Raw genomic sequence first — 19,494 nt, forward strand, 5'->3', positions numbered from 1 at the left:
AAGGGGCACACAGAATCCCAGTCAGAAGGAAGAGCAAGACCAAAGGCAGGGAGGTGTAAAGGGACAGAGCTTGCACTCTGACCAGAAGGGAGAACTTCGGTGGGGAGCACCAAGATGAATTTGAAGAAAGTAGCCTGCAGCCGAATCTTCAGTGGTCCTGGTGGGCCATGCTAAGGAATCTGGTCTTTATTCAGTAGGAAAGGGGTGTCCCTAAAGGGAGTGGAATTGTGACCCTACTTTCTTTTTAAAAACTGCAGACTGTATTGAGATACATTCATACAACATGTAACCCATCCAAAATTACAATGTCTCACATTATCATCACCTAGATTGTAATCCTCATCACAATTTTAAAACATTTTCATTACTGCAAAAAGAAAGACATTAAAAAAAAAGAAAATCCAAAACAAGCCATAGCAACTAAACATTACCCTTGACGTGTATAAACAAAGAATTCAGTGGAAGAAAAATCAGAAAAGGATGACAGCATATTAAGGATATTAGTATTTGTTGGAATAATGAAAAGAACATGATGATGTGGATCTTTAGGATTCCTAGAACAAGCGAGTCAAACGCTACCTGGCCTCCCTGTTTACTCTCAGGCATTTCTGTTAGCTGCTTCCTCTCTTGGAAGATACATTTTCTCAACATGAATATTGACAGTTCCAAGGTCACCAACTCACAACATGCTGATCTCCTATTATGGAAGTCTCAGTGGGGCTCAGAGAGGCCTATTTCAGATTAAATGCCCTTCCCTGGAATAACTGATGAGCCAGGATGATATGGCCTTTATAGGACATCTGCCAGCCCTTATGTCATGAAGGCAAGGTTTCTTATTAAAATAAACTTATTTCTTATTAAAATAAGTTTCTTAATAAAATAAGTTGAGCAAACAAAAGCAATACTGATACATTAGTGGGAAAGGGGTAAATTAATCATATAGAAATAACTAGCAATTCTTTAGGAAACAGAAAGATCCTTACCTCATACCACATCTAATCAGACAACATATAGATAGATCAAAGAATAAATTTAATATAATTTATTTCACACATTTAAAATGTAAGACATTGATATAATGGTAGCTGCCAAGTGGTTTTCTCTGCTGATACAATGAAAGCTTAATGGAGCAGCTGTTTCATAGAAGGGAATACTGAATTACTATATTTCTAATAGTAAGGTTCAAAAGCATGGCAAAGCTGAGAAATGACCATCCCCTAATTTCTGATGAGAAAATATCCTCCCTCCAGACTTCTAAAAGTTAACATTCCTGAAAGTTTTCAAAAGTATTCTTTTGTTGGCTAAATCACCTTTAGATCCAAGAAAGAGAAACCCTAATTCAACTGGTTTTGTTAACAAGACAAAGTTATCTCACATAAAGAAGCTTCAAGGTTGGCCATTTCAGCCACTCCACAGATGTCACTGACACAGCTTCTTCCCAGCTTTGTGCTTTACTACCCTCAGACACTACCTTAGGATCACAAGATGCCATGAACAGACGTAAGAAGGGTCATCTTATCAAATGTCTGTTACTCACTCAGGAATTCTTTCCCCTATATCCTGCTGAATACTTCCTCAAAGTTCTTCACTAGCCTGACTGGGTCACTTTTCTTCAAATCAATCACTGGTCAGGAAAAACTTAACTAATTTATCAATCATGATTTACCCTCTGAATCACAGAGAAGAGTGGACAATGAAACAAAATAACACCCTGATGGCATGATATAAGTTGGGGATAAGGTAGGTAGCAAATCAAAAGTCTGAAAGCACCGAAAAATTTATTCCAAGGAAATAATGCTACTCATACAGTTGCTAACACCTGTAATTTTCTATACATTGGTCCAAGTACATTTCATTGACTTACTGAATCCTTAGCAGAATAGCAAGGGACAGATAATTTTATCATTTTGCAGATAAGGAAATTGAAGAACAGATGTTAAGGGATTTGCCCCAATTCCTATTGCTAATACGCATCAGAGCTGGGATATGAGCCCAGGAAGTCTGGATCCAGTCCAAGCTCTTAAGCATAACACGAGGAATGGAAAACTATGGTCCGCAGGTCAAACCTGGCCCATGGCCTTCTTTTTCTATGGCCCATAAGCTAAGAATGCTTTTCAACATATTTAGAGGGTTATTTTTAAAATGACGAATCCAACTCCATTTTTTATTGTAGACTAATGACAGCTTTCAGACCTCATCTGTTGCACCCTACAATTAGACAAGTTCATAAGAAAACCTGGAAGCATCCTTCTTTGGTGCCAGTGGGAGAATCAAACCATATAAGGCCCTGCCCATGCACAGGATCTCACGCTGGCTCTGTTTTCTAATATAAACCTAGGCCGGTCTCCTTTCCTTGTTCTTTAGTCATTTTGGACCTGCTTAAGACACCTGCCCTACTCTTCCCAGAGAGCTCAATTATGTGATAAATCTTTTCACATCCTGTTTGAGTATGCACGTCATGTGTGTAGCATCATCAGTTTCAAGTAAACCTTGGGGAGGAGGAGTACCCTCTTGCTTTTCCTGCTTTTAGAGGTGATCATAACAGAAATACGTGGCCTGCAAAGCTAAAAATACTTAACTCTATGGCATTTTACATTAAAAGTTTGCCAATCCCTGCACTATACCATTGTTTGCAATAGAGGAAGTAAAGGCAGAAAACAATAAATAGTGAATTACCAAATTGTTCTGGGGTTATATACAATGTGGGCTTCACACACTCAAACCTTTGCAGGCTTCTCATGTAAATTTTTCAGGAGGTGGAAAGAAGGGTTTATTTTTTTACTGAGCACATTTTATGGTGTAAAGTACAATGAACGTTACTCTTCACAGCTGCTTTCTTAAATTCAGACTTCTGCTGTATGTAAACTGTATACTTGACTTCTGCAATTTTATGTAAATAAAAACATTTTGTTTTTACACACTTATGCTGCAGATAAAAATAGTTGGACTTTTTATTGACTAGGTAGTTCAATAATAACCATACCTGTTTATATAAGCCAGGAAGTGCTTTGTATACTTTAAATTTGTCAAATATTATTTCACATGAAATATACATTATGTTAAGATTTTTTAAAAACCACACTGGTATTTGCAAAGAGATACTGTAGTGCATGCCATAAAGGTTATTAAACCAAGGATTTTGATTTTTGACTTTGATGCTGCTGGGTTCTTACTGAAAATGTAGTGTACTGACACAGCAAAATCCGCCTTTTCTCAAGGACTGTATACACTGGAAGCCCTGTATCTGATCATTCAAAACACTTATTTCATAAAAACATGTGTTCTACAGTGCCCACATCCATAGGGAAAATGTTTTATAAGTAGTAAAAATTGTATCACAACTTAAACATTTTTTTCTAAAGAAAAATTTTCTCTATATTTTCTAAATTAATTCTTGCCTTCACTATCAATTCTCTGACATTTAAATACCTTTTGCAAAAACTTTCAGGGAAACAAACATAAGGTTGTATTCTACTCCTATTTAAATGATGTTCAATGAGATGTCACTGTTTGGTAAAGGGTTCTAACATTTGCTCTCATCTCAGGGTTTCTTTCCGGATTTCACCAAATACAATGAGTTTGATATATAGAAGAGACTTCTTAACCTTCAAAATGTTGACAGGAGTTTCTACTCTTGCTTAGTTTACCAAGAATTCTTGCTGAATTCACACTGATCTCTTAAAGGGAAGAAATCTACATTCCCACCTCAAGAAAACAGAAAAGAATATAGACGATTTCCATTATGTTCCAGACTTACTCACATGGTCCCACCTGAATGTAAAAGAGGCTGTGAAATATAAACTAGCTGTGTGCCCAGTAAGAAGAGAATGGGTCCATTGGTAAATAAATTGCCATTTTCTACTACACAGGGTTTCTCCTCTGTGTGAGTTTTCTGATGTAAATTAAAGGTTGACTTCTGGTAGAAAGATTTCCCACATTCATTACATTCATAGGGTTTCTTCCTTGGGAATACTTTTGGTTGTACCAAATGCTCTGAATTATGGTGAGAGGGTTTTACACATCCATTATTTTGATAATGTCTCTCTCCTGTGTGTACTCTCTGATGTGTGGTGAGCGTTGGTTTGTGACTGAAGGCCTTCCCACATTCATTACATTTGTATGGTTTTTCCCCTGTGTGAATTCTCTTGTGTTTAATGAGAGTTGATCTATCAGAGAAACATTTTCCACAATCATTACACTCATAGGGCTTCTCTCCTGTATGTATTCTTTGATGTACCGTGAGGGATGCCTTCTGGCAAAATGTTTTTCCACATTCTTTACATTCATAAGGTTTCTCCCCTGTATGAATTCTTTGATGTTTAATGAGCTGTGACTTTTGGCAGAATGTTCTCCCACATTTGTTACATTTAAAGGGTTTCTCTCCTGTATGAGTTCTATGATGTTGAGTGAGGGTTGACTTATCACAGAAAGTTTTACCACATTTACTACATTCATACGGTTTTTCTCCTGTATGAGTTCTCTGATGTTGCGTAAGGGCTGACTTATCACAGAAAGTTTTCCCACATTTATTACATTCATACGGTTTCTCCCCTGTATGAATTCGTTGATGTTTACTGAGTGCTGACTTCCCAGAGAAGGTTTTCCCACACTCACTGCATTCATAAGGTCTCTCCCCTGAATGAATTCTCTGATGTTTAAGGAGAGCTGACTTCTCACAGAAGGTCTTCCCACATTCATTACATTCATATGTTTTCTCTCTCGTGTGGATTCTTTGATGTTTATTGAGTGTTGACTTCATATAGTATGTTTTTCTACATTCGCTACACTCATAGGGCTTCTCCCCTGAGTGTATTCTCTGATGTGCAGTGAGTTTTGATTTTATACTGAAGGATTTTTCACATTCACTACATTTATAGGGTTTTTCTCCTGTGTGAGATCGTTGATGCACAGTCATGTCTGACTTATGGGAAAAAGATTTTCCACATTCACTACAATTGTAAGGCTTCTCCCTTGTATGTGTTCTTTGATGTTGACGGAGGGTTGAGTTCTGACAGAAGGTTTTCCCACACATAGTACATTCATAGGGTCTCTCTCCTGTGTGAATTCTTTGATGTACAGTGAGGGCTGACTTCTGGTAGAAGGATTTCCCACATGTAGTACATTTGTAGGGTTTCACTCCTGTGTGAGTTCTCTGGTGTACAGTTAAGTCTGACTTACGGCAAAAAGATCTTCCACATTCATTACATTTATAGGGCTTTTCCCCAGAGTGTGTTCTCTGATGTACGGTGAGGGTTGACTTCTGGAAGAAGGTTTTCCCACATACACTGCACTCATGGTGTTTCTCATTCATGTGAACTCTATCATATTTCTTCAAAAGAACTGAGTTATTAGAGAAGTTTTCCCCACATTCACTCAATTCACAGCTGTTCTCCCTCGAGTAAATTATCTGACGGAACATGAGAGTTGACTTATCCCTTAAGGTATTCTCACATTCACCATAATCACAGGGTTTCTCCCCAGTGTCAGATCCTTTATGTGTAATGAAGAGAGCATTCTTGTGGAAAGCTTGAATACATTCATTATATTCAAATGGTTGCTCCAGACTGTGACTCTCCTGATGCTGAATAAGATTCTCATTCTGATGGAAGAAGTTCTCATTTTTGTTCAATTCATTAAGTTTCTCTCTAATATGAGTCTTTTCAGGTTTAATAGCAGGAAGCAATTTCTCACACAGATTGGCATCATCAAGTTTCTTCCTTGAATAGTTTCTATTATTAGTGATTAACTCGGACATATTTTTCAGACTCATTCCATCTGGTTTACATATCCTGGGCATTTCTCTTGAAGGAAAAGAGTCCACGCACAGATGAAATGGTTTTTCTAGTATATTTTCTCTCTCTGTAATTACTTTTTTGTTATTTATAAATTCAACTTGCCATAAATGTTTTTCTTGGTCTTCCTTGTTTTCTATCATGCCACCAACTTTCTGTTTTTCTATAAATGAGAAAAATTAAATATACCTTATGAATCTGAAAATATTTCTTATAAAATGGGACTAAGACACAAATGTTCTATATAAATTTGATTCTAGTTTAAGATCCTGTCTCTTGGATGAAAGTATCACCACATTTTCTATTTCCCCATTTTTGGGAGGGATGGGTGACAATTAAACAAGGAAACAAAGCTACTGTTGTGGAAAAGGAGAGAAGAAAATTAGCAATGAATGTTAATTTATTCAGCCCTTCACAAATATACCTTTCAGAAATGATAGAGTAAAATAAACATAAGGAACAGAGAAGAAAGGATAAAAAAATTCGATAAAAGTGGATGAAATATAATGAGTGAAATTCTGAGTGAGATATGCTCAAACAGAACAATACACAGTAAATAACATGCCATGAAACACAAGTAGACAGGAATGTTGTTCTAAAAAATTAGAGAAATGGAAATGTTAAAGGAGGTAGATTAGAGATTAGATGCTAATTCTGTAAATTCCACCTTCAAAATATATACAGATTCCAACCATTTTGCATATTCTATGCATATTCTATCATCCTGAACCTAGGGTATGCTACTATCAGCTTTCTTAACTGGTCACTCTACCTCTACTCCTGCATCTTCTCTAAAGGATTTTCTCTGGATGTTGCCAGCTTCTTGTGCTTCTTCTCATAATATGTAAGTTCACTGAGATCAGCAACTTTATTTCATTCATTTTTCTGTATCTTTCACTTGGAACATGACTGACCCAGAGCAAGTGCTCAATTAATATTGGTAAATGAACAAATAAATGAATTACTGAAAACAAATTAAGGGAATACGGGCAACTGAGATTGCTAGAGGAAGGGAGATTAACTGAGATAAAAGACTTATCGTGAGATAGGCAGGAATAAAATTCAAGGAAATAGTAATAGGGATAAAATATTGAAAAAGTTAAGCAAAAAAGACATTTATGAGTGAATGATATCTGGTGATAAGTTTAGGTATCTGAGGCATAAGTGGTAACTATTCTAAGTCACTTTCTAACAGATAGGGCCTATAAAAAGACTTTCTGGAAAAATGTTTCAAAGGTGCTTACAACTGAGCTAACAACCTAGGATCCAATTTCACCTGAATTAGAGATGCCTGTGTAGTTACTAACTCACCTGGGTAACACTGGCTTGGAAACTCCTCCTTTAATAACCACGGTGCTCCTCCTTGCTCCAACTTAAAGATCACCTCTGGTTTGGTAATGCAATGCCCTGAAAATGGAAAATGACACAGGAGATAGGAAACGATTCCTGGATTCAGGAACTATGAGAAAAACAAAGGTCCAGCTTCAGGACCTGCCCAATGAAGGCATCTACTGGACTCTTCTACTGGGGAGATAAGAATTCAAATAATACTACTGACACTGAAACCTAAATATCATTAAACTACTAAAGATCTATATGCTTTGGTAACAAAAGAAAGGAAATGCCTGATGTTGGCCGTTACTCAGAGAAGCTCTGCTTACCAAGTGAGACCAGGATGCTGTAGTTCTCCAGCATCACATCCCTGTACAAGGTCCTTTGATGAGGGTCCAGCTGATTCCACTCCTCCTGGGTAAAGTCGACATTCACATCTTCAAATGAAATTGATTCCTGTAACAGCACATATCTGATTAATCTGGAGCATTCTGAACTGGGTGACATAGAAAAGATTATTTAGAAACAATGTCTCCATATTGAGTTTACCAGAAAAAGTTTGTATGGGATGCTTACTATATTCCCTGTTTTGCATTATATTTTGTGGGAGAAAATGAAACATAGTAAAAGTACTCAATGAATTCACTGACTCATGCATAAAACACACAGTTCTCACAAAATTCATGAACTATCCTAGATATTAAGATACATATAATACTGCTTCTAATCTCAGGAAGCTTACAATCTGGTATGGATGCAAAATAGCACAAGATTAGGAAAGAACTAAGTTTGGGGCTTTAGTTTTCAGCATATTCCTTTAGATGAGAAATATCAAAATATCTAATGATTCACCCCACCAGGAGTAATTTTTAAGCACTCATAAATCTATGTTAATATATGTATGAATGTGTGTGTGTGTGTGTGTGTGTGTGTGTGTGTACATCCATGGTAGTCCATGCACTGAACTGTTCTAACAGGCACAAATTTCAGTCACCACAATCAGTTAAATCACACCAGCCCACAAGAACATGGTTCAAATTTTAATTAGCACAGTGTATTAATTGTGAGTAATTGTACAGCACAAACTTTGCTGCTAGCTCTTCAGTCCTTAAACCAATACATTTATAACAAATGTGCGTAACTACCAGTGACCAGCCATCATTTCAGTTGATAAGTGGTCACTGAACATGTTATTCAGCTCACACAGAGACAGAAAAGTATGAACTTGTGATGGCTCCTGATCTTCCAGGGATAAAGCCATAAGGCAGTTTGAAAAGTAACTGAAAGAGGGAGTTGCCAACAAAGATGAAAGTGCAACAAAGAAACAAACAGTAATTATGCTTTAAATGAACCTCAAATTGAATGTAAATGGAATTTTAGAAGGAAAAAACTGCCTATGGGAATGGTGACACGGCCACCATCCAAGAGACTCTAGAGGACCTTAGTGAAGGTGAGCTTCCTGACAAGACGCATAAAAGAGGTTTGCTCTATGTCATAAGTCATACTGTAAGGAAGAGGCAAGCCCTATTCAAACTATTCTTGTAAATTTTTTACAAGGTTATAAAACACATATATACAAAGCAAAGAAATAAAAAAGCAATAGTTTTCAAAGCACTCTCCAAAAAGTGGTTACAGGATAGTTCCCAGAGTCTGTCCTGGGCTACCGTACAATCCTCTCACATTTTTCCTTCTAACTGCTCCAGAATACAGGAGGCTAGTGGGCTTAAAATACTTTTTTATTGTCACAATCGAACTTCTTTTTTCCTTCTTTTATTGTGAACAATAACATATATACAAAAAAGCTATAAATTTCCAAGCACAGCACCACAATTAGTTGTAGAACATATTTCAGACTTCGACATGGGTTACAATTTCACAATTTTAAGCTTTTACTTCTAGCTGTTCTAAAATACTGGAGACTAAAAGAGGTATCAATTTAATGATTCAGCATTCATATTCACTTGCTAAGTCCTATCTTCTATGTTTAATTCCACCATCACCTTTGATCTTTCCATACCTCTCATTGGGGTTTTTGGGCTATGACAATTCCAAATTTTTGATATTTTGGAAGGGTCTGTCATTAATATGGGGTAGGGAGATGGAACTATCTGATGTTCTGGAGAATCTGGGCTAGGTTCCACAACTTATCTGGACCAGGGACCTATCTGGAGGTTGTAGGTTCTTGGAAAGTTACTCTAGTGACTGGAACCCTTGTGGAATCTTGTAAATTGCCCTAGGTGTTCTTTAGAATTGGCTGGAATGGTCCTGGTTGGGGGTTGGCAGGTTATGTTAGGTAAGAAGGTCTACCTGAAGCTTGCATAAGAGCAACCTCCAGAGCAGCCTCTCGACTCTATCTGAACTCTCTCTGCCACTGATACTTTATTAATTACACTTCTTTTCCCCCATTTGGCCAGGACGGAATTGTTGACCCCATGGTGACAGGTCTGGATTCATCCCTGGGAGTCATCTCCCACGTTGCCAGGGAGACATTCACCCCTGGATGTCATGTCCCATGTACGGGGGAGGGCAATGATTTCACTTGCAGAATTGGGCTTAGAGAGACTGAGGCCACATCTAAGCAACAACAGAGGTCCTCCAGAAGTAACTCTTAGGCATGCCTATAGATAGTTTAAGCTTCTATACTACCTACATAAGCTTCACAAGAGTAAGCCTCATGATTGAGGGCATGACCTATTGATTTGGATGTCCCTAAAGTTTGACACTGTATCAGGTGATTCCGAGATGGTAAGGTTCAATAGTTCCACAGTCTTTCTCCCCTTCCTCAGGGGACTTTGCCAATACTTTTTCATTATCTGGTTAATATACTCTAGAATGTTTCTACGTATTACAATAATCTATACAGGATTAAAGGGCCTCTTTCTCATTCTGTGCTCTCTGTTTCAGTTGTTCAAATGAGCTATACAGATAGGTTGAATTAGATTACGCACTACAGAAAATTTCAGTTCCAGATCATATAAACCTTTCTTCGATTGGTCTCAAAGAGTATGTGTGGTTCTAAAATACAGACACGCCTTCCTTACCCCTATGTTCTGAATTACTTTAACCTCAACCTGCTCAGTTTCGTTCTTATCTCTAAACACCAGGTTATACACATAAAACAGCCTCTCAAAACCCAGAAATAATAATCACCTCTGGACTTATTGTGTCTGCTCTAAAAGCTTACAATCTAAGCCTCTGTTCTCTTATAAGCCTTTTCTAAAGGGGACCATACCATTCTTGTTTTTTGTTTCTGACTTAGGTTGTCTTACCAAATATCCATATGTTCATTCAGACTGTTGCATGCCTCACAACAATGTTCCTTTTTGTAGCAGCACAGCCTTCCTTCATAAGTATACACCATCGTTTGCCATTCTACTTCCCCATCAGTGCATCCTTCGGCCACATGCATTCATCAGCCATCATGTAGAGGGCCAAAGTCCACAGTCCATCAACATTCTCAATTTTAGATAATTTCACTGTTTCCAAGCAACAGAAAACCAATAAACACACCCTCACCAAACAGGAGATCTAAACCTCCTAACTCTTGTCCCTCATCCCATTATTTACCTCTGCTGTTGCTGTGGTAGTGCTGATGCTTTCCTTCTGAACATAGATCATAGCATGCAATAGCAGTTTTCCCCCTATAGCCTGGACTTAAACACTCTTTATACAAGAATCATATCTTTGAATTATTACAAAAACTCATTCATATTTCTAGTGTGAGCCAGTGGGACACGTAAGTCTATACAACCCCTTTCATCTTGTTCATCTTCAATATGGTAATATTACTTCCTGAACCACTAGAGAAGCCCAACCTTTGCCACATCCCCAAATTTCTGATAAGTGGTATTCTCATTTTCATTCATCTCCAGATAGTTGCTGATTTCTCTAGAAATCTCTTCTCTGAGCCATTGGCTGTTTAAGAGTACGTTAATCTCCACATATTTGTGAATGTTTTCATTCTTTGGTGGTTACTGAGATACAGCTTCATCCCATTGTGATCAGAGAAAATGTTCTGAATAATTTCAATATTTTAAAATTTATAAAGACCTATTTTGTGCCCCAGCATATGGTCTATCCTGGAGAATATTCCATAAGCACTAAAGAAAAATGCATAACCTTATGCTTTGGGATGCAATGACCTATGTAAGTCTGTTAGATCTAATTTATTTATCAAGTTATTTAACTTCTCTATTTTCTTGTTGCTCTTTTGTCTGGTTGTTCTGTCTATAGAGGAGAGTGGTGTATTGAATTCTCCTACTATTATTGTTGAAACATCTATTGCTCCCTTCAGTTTCGCCAATGTCTGTCTCATGTACCTTGGAGCTCCTTGATTGGGAGAATAAACATTTATGATTGTTATGTCTTCTTGGTGAATTAACCCTTTAATTAGTATGTAGTGTCCTTCTTTGTCTCTTATGATGACTTTACATTTAAAGTCTATTATGTTCAATATTAGCATAGCTACTCCTGCTTTCTTTTCATTACAACTTGTGTGGAAGATCTTTTTCCATCCTTTCACTTTCAATCTATTTGTATCCTTGTGTCTAATATGAGTCTCTTGTAAACAGCATATAGCTGGATTATGTTTCTTAATCCATTCTGTTAATCTATATCTTTTAATTGGCAAATTTAATGTTAACATTCATGTTATTACTGAAAAGACATTTCTTGATCCCACCATCTTATCTTTTTTGTCAGATCTGTATATTCTTTTCCCTCTTTCTCTTTGTATTCTTTGAATTACCCTTAGTGTACTCTTCAATTCTGTACCCTCCTCCAGACCTCCCTCTCCTGAGCTGGCAGAACTCCTTTTAATATTTCTTGTAGGGCCAGTCTTTTGTTGACATATTCTTTCAGAACTTCTTTGTCTATGAATGCTTTAATCTCTCCCTCAATTTTAAAGGACAATTTGGCTGGGTACATAATTTTTGGCTGGAAGTCTTTATCTTTCTGGATCTTGAATATATCCTACCACTGCCTTTTCTCCTCCAGGGTGCTAGATGAGTAGACGGAACCAGTCTTATTTGATTTCCCTTGTATATAGGAGATTGTTTTCAGGTTTTTCTGCTTCTCTTCAACACCTGACAGACTGATTAGTATGTGCCTTGGGGAAGGCCTATTTGGGTTTATTCTGTTTGGAGTTATTTGACTTGTATATTTACATACTCTATGAGGGTTGGGAAGTTTCCCCCCATTATATCCTCAACTGCTCTTCCTTGCCCTTTACTTCTCTCTTCTCCTTCTGGGACACCAATGATTCTTATATTTGTGCACTTTGTCTATCATGTCCCTGAGTTCCCATTCAATTTTTTCCATCTTTTTGCCATTTGCTGTTTTGAGTCTTCAAAGTCAATTATCCTGTCCTCTATATCACTTATTCTTTCTTCTGTCTCTTCAAATCTGGTGTTATGTGCCTCTAGTATGCTTTTTATTTGGTTAATGGAGTCTTTAATTTCTATGATTTCCACTATTTTTCTATTTATTCTTTCAGATTCCTCTTTGTGCTCTTCTACTGTCTTCAAGATCTCCTTTATGTCATTTGCTATCCCACTTATTTTATTAAGTAGAGTTGTATGAACATCTTTGATTAGTTGTTCCAATGTCTGTGTCTCCTCAAGTGTTTTAATTTGGTCATTAGGCAAGGTTATATCGTCTGAATTGTGATATGCTTTGTGATCTTCTGCTTTGTTGCATGTAGATATCTTGATTGATTTACTTTGGGAGTTCATTCCTTTCAAAAGTCTAAGGCTTTGTGTTTGTGGGATAGTTGTACAGCAGGGAGCAGGGAACGGGATGGAGCACTCAGTACAGTGATTTGTTTCAGGGCAGGTATGAGCGCAGGCTGGGATGTTACGCGGGTGCTTCTGAACGTGGGTGCCCAGCAGCCAGGGAGGACGTAGCTATGCAGGTGCACCTGTCTGGAGTACATAACCCTGGTGTGCACTGGTCTAAGGCTTGGGGCCCCTGTGTGCATGCGTAGGGCTGTGGCAGCAGGTTGGTGTTACGCTTTTGTGAACTGGGGGCAGATGTGACCAGGCTATGCAGGTCAGCACTTTCTCAGAGCCGGGAAGTGAGGCTGAGGGCTGTGCGCATGCGTGGTTCTAGGATTGCTGTAACATGCAGTTCCCAGAGCTGAGTGATGTGATTGGGGGCCCTTGTGCATGCATGGGCCTGGGAGTGCCATAAACCAATGCACTGAGCTCAGGGAGGGTGGGGTTAGGCAGTGCAACAGTATGGATGGGGAATGGGGGGGTTGGGACAGGGGTAGCCCAGGTATGGAGGTTAGTGCCTACAACCTTTATGTGCTGGTAATAGCCTGTAGGGAACAGGGATGGGGAGGTAGTGCTTGGGAGGGGTGTAGAAGAGGTGGGTTGGGCTGCACGAGGGGTGGGGACAAGGGCAGGTATATGCACTGGGGGCTGGTGGGGTAGAGACGCCTGGAGCGCGGGAAATGGGAGCAGGTGAGGGGGTTCAGGTGCGTGGGGGCAGGGTGAGTCGCCGGTCATGGGGCTGTGCTGGTGAAGGCAGCGTGCCCAAGGAATGTGGCCTGGCTTATTTCCTAGTTCCATGTACATCTGTGCACTCCGGCGGGCTCTACCGCTCCATACCTCCACGCCAGGCTCCAGCCCTCTGCCTCCTCAGGTCTTCAGCCTCTGCAACTGGGGCTGTCACATGTAGCGCAGAACGCTCTTCCAGGTCAGCGGCAGTCCCAAACTGCTGCCTCAGTCACACTCCTGTCCCTTTTCTAACTTTTCTGTGGAGCAGGGCTAAGCTCAAGCTGCTCCAGTCAGCCATCTTCCCGGAAGTCTATAAAACACTTTTAATTCTCGATGCATCTACTGTTAAATTTCAGGGTACTAACTAAATACTAATTGTACTACTTTTTTTTCATTTCCCTGTATATTTATTACTGACAGTAAAAGAGTTCAGAATGTTTTGACAAAAATTTTGAAAAGTCACAAAACAACTGCAATTTTTCCCAGTGATTATTGAGATCTCTTTTCATGGCTTTTGCTTGTATAACCATTTTTATGTTCCCATAGTAATGTCAAAGTTAGACTGCCTGTGTCTTGAGTATATTTGTTTACACTGTGATGTATGTGTCTCTGTGTGTAGTATGTAAAGACAGAGACTTCTAAAATCAAGGTGTGCTGAATAACACCCCCTACTCGGTATAAACATAGCTGCTATTGGAAGGATAAAGGAAACAGATGTTTTACATAAATGTGGTACATGCCTCAGAGGTTCCAGAAATGGGCTATTCAGCCAGAGAGAAAATGGATATAAATTTTGTTTTAAGGCAGATCTTTGATGAGATCATGATAGTTCCACAGTGTGGAAATTCCCACTTCAGGTATCAACGGCCCTTAAAAGGCCTATACATGCCCTCCTGACAACCTGAAAGGAAATTCACTCATTTATATATTGTTCCAATAATTTTATTGATAAATCCTTGAAATCAGCTTTCACTGAGGGAGGAAATAGAGGAAAAATATTCCACATTTCTGAATAAATTCGTAATAGCTACCTTGACAAATCAAACTAAATCTTCATTTATATAAACAGAAAATGGAGATACACTAGAAATTTGACAACCAGTAATATGAAAGACATGCACCAAGATGAATGGAAAAAGCAAGTAAGGAAAAGTAAATCAATGTTTATGAAGAGACTATATTTTTTGAGACACTGGAGAGAAATAGTAATCCTCAAATATATTCAAGAGAACATTGTTTCCATTAAATGCAAATCATCTGCTATGATAAGGAGACATTATTTATAATAGTAGCATTCACAAATTTAAAACTTCAATTGTTAAATTGTGAAACAAAACTCCTTAAAAGAAGCTCCAAAAACATTCCGGATATGGAAGGTAAAATTGTGCACATTTCCCAGGTGACAGAATAAATATGTATTCTATGGACAGAAGGTAAAGCTTGGCGATGCAATATCATTCAAAAGAAATTCTAGAGAAAAAATAGAGGACAGAGCGGAAGGAAAAAATAGAAGAAACAGAAAATGCACTGAGCTTACAACCCAAGTTTTTTTTAACAAAAGTATACACTCAAGTATCATGGAGGAGTACTGAGAAAAGAGAAACCTTAAACACAACATGAATCAACTTCTAAACTTGAACAATAAAGAAATTTGCAAGCTTGCCAAACCAAGAAAAAGTAATCTATTATAAAATAAAGGAATAAGATTCAAACTGACACCTGATTTCTCATGTACAAACCCATATGCTAGGAAAAAAGATTTGAACCTGGAATTCCATTCTTATGTTGAAATGAAACTATCATTCATGTATACAATAAAGAAAAGTCAATATCAGTAAAAGTACCAATACTACAGGATGTATGCCATCAAAACAGTAACAAAAACAAGAAAACAAATGCAAGGAAGAATACACATCACCTGGGAAATAGCAGTAACCAAATACAAGGTCAGCAAAACTGATTTCTGATTGATGCATAGCAGGGAGCTGTGGAATTTTACATAGGTTACTATCTGCAATAGATGGTAAAAGGGAGAGGCTTTTGTGGCTCAGTAAACATGCTGTGTTACCCATTCAGTTACATACATGGGTTAATCTGATCTTTATATTCAGGGTAGATGCACCATGTTTCCCTGGCAACACTGATTCCCTGATATAACTGAGGTGGGGCTGGCTACACTGAATGACAGAAAAGCTAAAACAAGTCACAGAAGTTTATCAATTCACAACATGAAATGAGGATAAAGTCAATAACAGAAGAACATATGCATCCTTATCAATACCAGCCTGCCCCTAATGCCCAGTTTGGGAAATCTTCAATTCCCATTCTAACAAAATGCTCTCACATTCCAAGTGAGAAGTTGTCTTATTCTCAAAGGAAAAGGAAGCTTGATGTGGATTTAGATCCAGAAGAGGTCTTGAATTTATCAACTGATTGTACCCCTTGACAAAATTAGCCATTAGTAGTCCCTTACTCTGTGGCTGTAAGTTTTATCATCTTTAAAATGGACTTAACTTATAGCACCTAAAGTTGTTGCTGGCATTTTATGAGTTAATTCAGAAAAAAGAATATAATGCCTGGAACACAGCGCATGTTCATATAATTAGTTATTATTGTGGCTGGCTGAGGAGGAAGGAGTCAAAGCAGCTCATCTACAATCTACTCAATCCCATGAGAGTGGGATGCTTATGAGAGAAAAACAGGTAACTTGGACTTATCTCTTTGTCAACTGGACCTCCCAAAAAACAGACTAATGATGATGGCTAGGAGGAACAGACCTTACTTGCATAATGCTGACATGACATAAATAGCTAAAGGATCATTTTTAGCAAAATAAACCTAGAACCCATGGATTTATGAGGCCTACATTCCTAAAGAGTATCACACAAGCTATGTAATTTTCTGGAGGTATGAAATGGAGATATTTAATAACTTAAACACTCCCCACTGTGTGACAGTACTGTCTGTAACCTCCATAAGAAGCAACTCCTCATTCATTAGAGTTTTTCATGAGATGGCAGCAATTCAGGCTCCACTTCCAATTCTAGTTCTCTCGCTATTTCCACACGTCTGGAGGTACCTCCTTCACTGAAGTCTTGAGCCCACCAAAGTCATGCATGAGGGTGGTAATCAACTTCTTCCAAATTTATACTAATGTTGTTAATTCAACATCTTCCCATGAAATATGAATGTTCTTAATGACATCTAGAATGGTGAATCCTTCCCAGAAGGTTTTGAATTTTCTTTGCTGAGATCCATCAGAGGAATCACTGTCTATGGCAGCTCACATTATTAAATGTATTTCTTAAATAATAAGACTTGAAAGTTGACATTACTCCTTGATCCATGGGCTGCAGAAGGGATTGTGTTTGCAGGCATGAAACAACACTAATCTCATACATCTCCATCAGAGCTTTTGGGTGACCAGGTACATTGTTAGTGAGCAGTAATATTTTGAAATGAATCATTTTTTTCTGAGTGGTAGGTCTCAAAAGTAGGCTTAAAATGTTTAGTAAAGCACACTGTAACTAGATACACTGTTATCCTGGCTTTGTAGTTCTCCGGACAGGGCACAGGAAGAGTAGACGTAGCATAATTCTTAAGGAACCTAGGATTTTTGGAATGGTAAATGAGCACTAGCTTCAACTTAAAGTTACCAGCTGCATTAGCCCCTAACAAGAGAGTCAGCCTGACCTTTGAAGCTTTGTCAGACACTGACTTCTCTCTAGCTATGAAAGTGCAAGATGGCATCGTCTTCCATTATAAAGCTGTTTCATCTACACTGAAAATTCATTGTTTAGTGTAGCCACCTTTATCAATTAGCTAGATTACTGGATAACTTGCTATATCAGCACTTGCTACTTCCCCTTGCACTTTTATGTTATGGACACAGCTTCTTTCCTTAAACCTCATGAACTAACCTCTGCTAGGTTCCTCACCTCTCTCAGCCTTCATAGAATTGAAGAGTTAGGGCTTTGCTCTGGATTAGGCTTTGGTTTAAGGGAATGTTGGGGCTACTTCAATCTTCTATCCAGATCACTGAAACTTTCTCCGTATCAGCAATAAGGTTTCATTTTCTTATCATTTATGTGTTCACTGGAGTAGCACTCTTCTTTTGCATTCACAACTTGCCTATTTGGCCCAGAGGTCTAGCTTTTGGCCTATCTCAGCTTTTGACATGCCTTCCTCTCTAAGCTTAGTCATTTCCAGCTTTTGATTTAAAGGGACATTTGACTCTTCCTGCCACTGCAGGGTTAACTTGCCTAATTTCAATATCGCTGTGTCTCAAGGAATAGGGAGGCCTGAGGATATGGAGAGGGAGAGGGGAATGGCCAGTTAGTGGAGCAGTCAGAACAAATGTCGATTAAGTTCACCATCTTAAGAGCGTGGTTTGTAGCACCCCAAGACAATTCCCGCGGTAACATTCAAGATCACAGATCACCACTATAACAGGTATAATAACAATGAAAAAGTTTGAACTACTACAAGAATTAAATGTGACACACAGCAAAGAAGAACATGCTGATGGAGAAACAGCACTGAGAGACTTGCTCGATGCAAGATTTTGCCACAAACCTTCAATTTGTAAAAGACACAGTATATGTGGAACACAATAAAATGAAGTATGTCTGTACCAGAAATCCTCATTAATAGACTTCAGAGCACAAGAAGTATATAGTAGATAGAGAAAAGCCACCTGTAGGTTAAAAGATCCTGATGGAAGAATAACTATTACAGAACACTAACACATTAACAGTAACAAAGGCTCAATTCTGACAATTAGGTAAAGGTTGTTAACAAATAACAGAACCAGAAGGTTAGAAAACACTCAAAAAAGAAACAAAGAAAAGGTTGTCTAACAGTAAAAGTTAAGAAGTAGAAAAGATATAAGGTACAATACACAATATACTATATTGTACTTGTGCGTGTGTGTGTGTGTGTGTGTGTGTGTGTATACACACCTACAGGTGGACGGAGAGACACATAGATCAATCGAACAGAGAACCCGGAAACAGATCTAAGACTCTCTCTTAGGCTTCTGTTCCCTAGAAGCAGAGCCTGAGGAAGGGAACTGGGTGCCCTTGATTTTGAGAGTGATTATAATGGGGTAGCATGGAAGACTTCCTTTGTGGTAATGAGACAGTTCGGTATCCACACTGTGGTGGAAGTTATACAAGTTTATACATGGGATCAAACTGCTTTTTATCCCTCTCCCCCCAAATCCTTCTCCAGTTTTCTACCCTGGTGACTTTAACACCATCCACCCAGTCCCCCGCACCACAAAACTCAAATTTCTTATAGAATGCTTCCTCTAGCTCTGCTTACTATATTCAGGCAGTCATTCCTACTCTTAAATTGTAGGTATTTTTAAAATCTATCTTCTCTCATTCCTCATACTTCTCTTCCTAGACTATTGCAGCAGCTTCTTTAAAACTTGGCCTACCTCTCTTCTTCCCTAACTCCAGCCTGTTTTCCATATAGGCAGTTCATCTAAAATGCTGCTAAGTCAGAAATTGTGAAGTATTTGAAATTTTATCCGACTCTGCAAGCTTTTTAAAAAGTTAGTCTGCCCCAAAGAAGAAAATGGAGAACACCAACAAATGGTCCAGTTTGGAATAAAAAAGTTTTAACACTCCTACAAAATGACTGGGTGGCAGGTGGGGTGGGGGTAGTGGTAGCTTCCAGGGAAGACAGCTGATTAGGGAGCAAAAGGACACACCCTACAAAAACAGCGAGGAGACAGGAAAACTGTTCAAATCAACAGTTCTGGGGCTCTGGAGAGCAGGGGAGTACTGTACAGCATCCAAAAAAGAGCAGGCTGGGGAGACTGAGAAGCTGCAGTAAAACTGAGTGAATCGCTCCCCTGGCAG

At 38.5% G+C, this 19,494-nt stretch overlaps 1 protein-coding gene across 5 annotated transcripts in view; it reads right to left on the reverse strand.

Annotated features, from left to right (window-relative positions):
• Positions 1-1,027: 1,027 nt before the first annotated feature.
• Positions 1,028-19,494, reverse strand: part of LOC143653482 (uncharacterized) — a 52,134-nt gene continuing 33,667 nt past the window's right edge. For all 5 annotated transcript variants that reach the window (XM_077124500.1, XM_077124502.1, XM_077124504.1 and 2 more), the window contains 3 exons: positions 7,454-7,580; positions 7,104-7,199; positions 1,028-5,955 (listed from right to left, as the gene is read on the reverse strand). In XM_077124500.1, coding sequence (XP_076980615.1) covers positions 3,758-5,955; positions 7,104-7,199; positions 7,454-7,580 — 2,421 coding nt within the window. In that variant the 3' untranslated portion in view covers positions 1,028-3,757. The remainder of the gene's footprint in view (positions 5,956-7,103; positions 7,200-7,453; positions 7,581-19,494) is intronic.

This window comes from Tamandua tetradactyla, chromosome 13, assembly GCF_023851605.1.
Source record: "Tamandua tetradactyla isolate mTamTet1 chromosome 13, mTamTet1.pri, whole genome shotgun sequence".
NCBI lineage: Eukaryota > Metazoa > Chordata > Mammalia > Pilosa > Myrmecophagidae > Tamandua > Tamandua tetradactyla.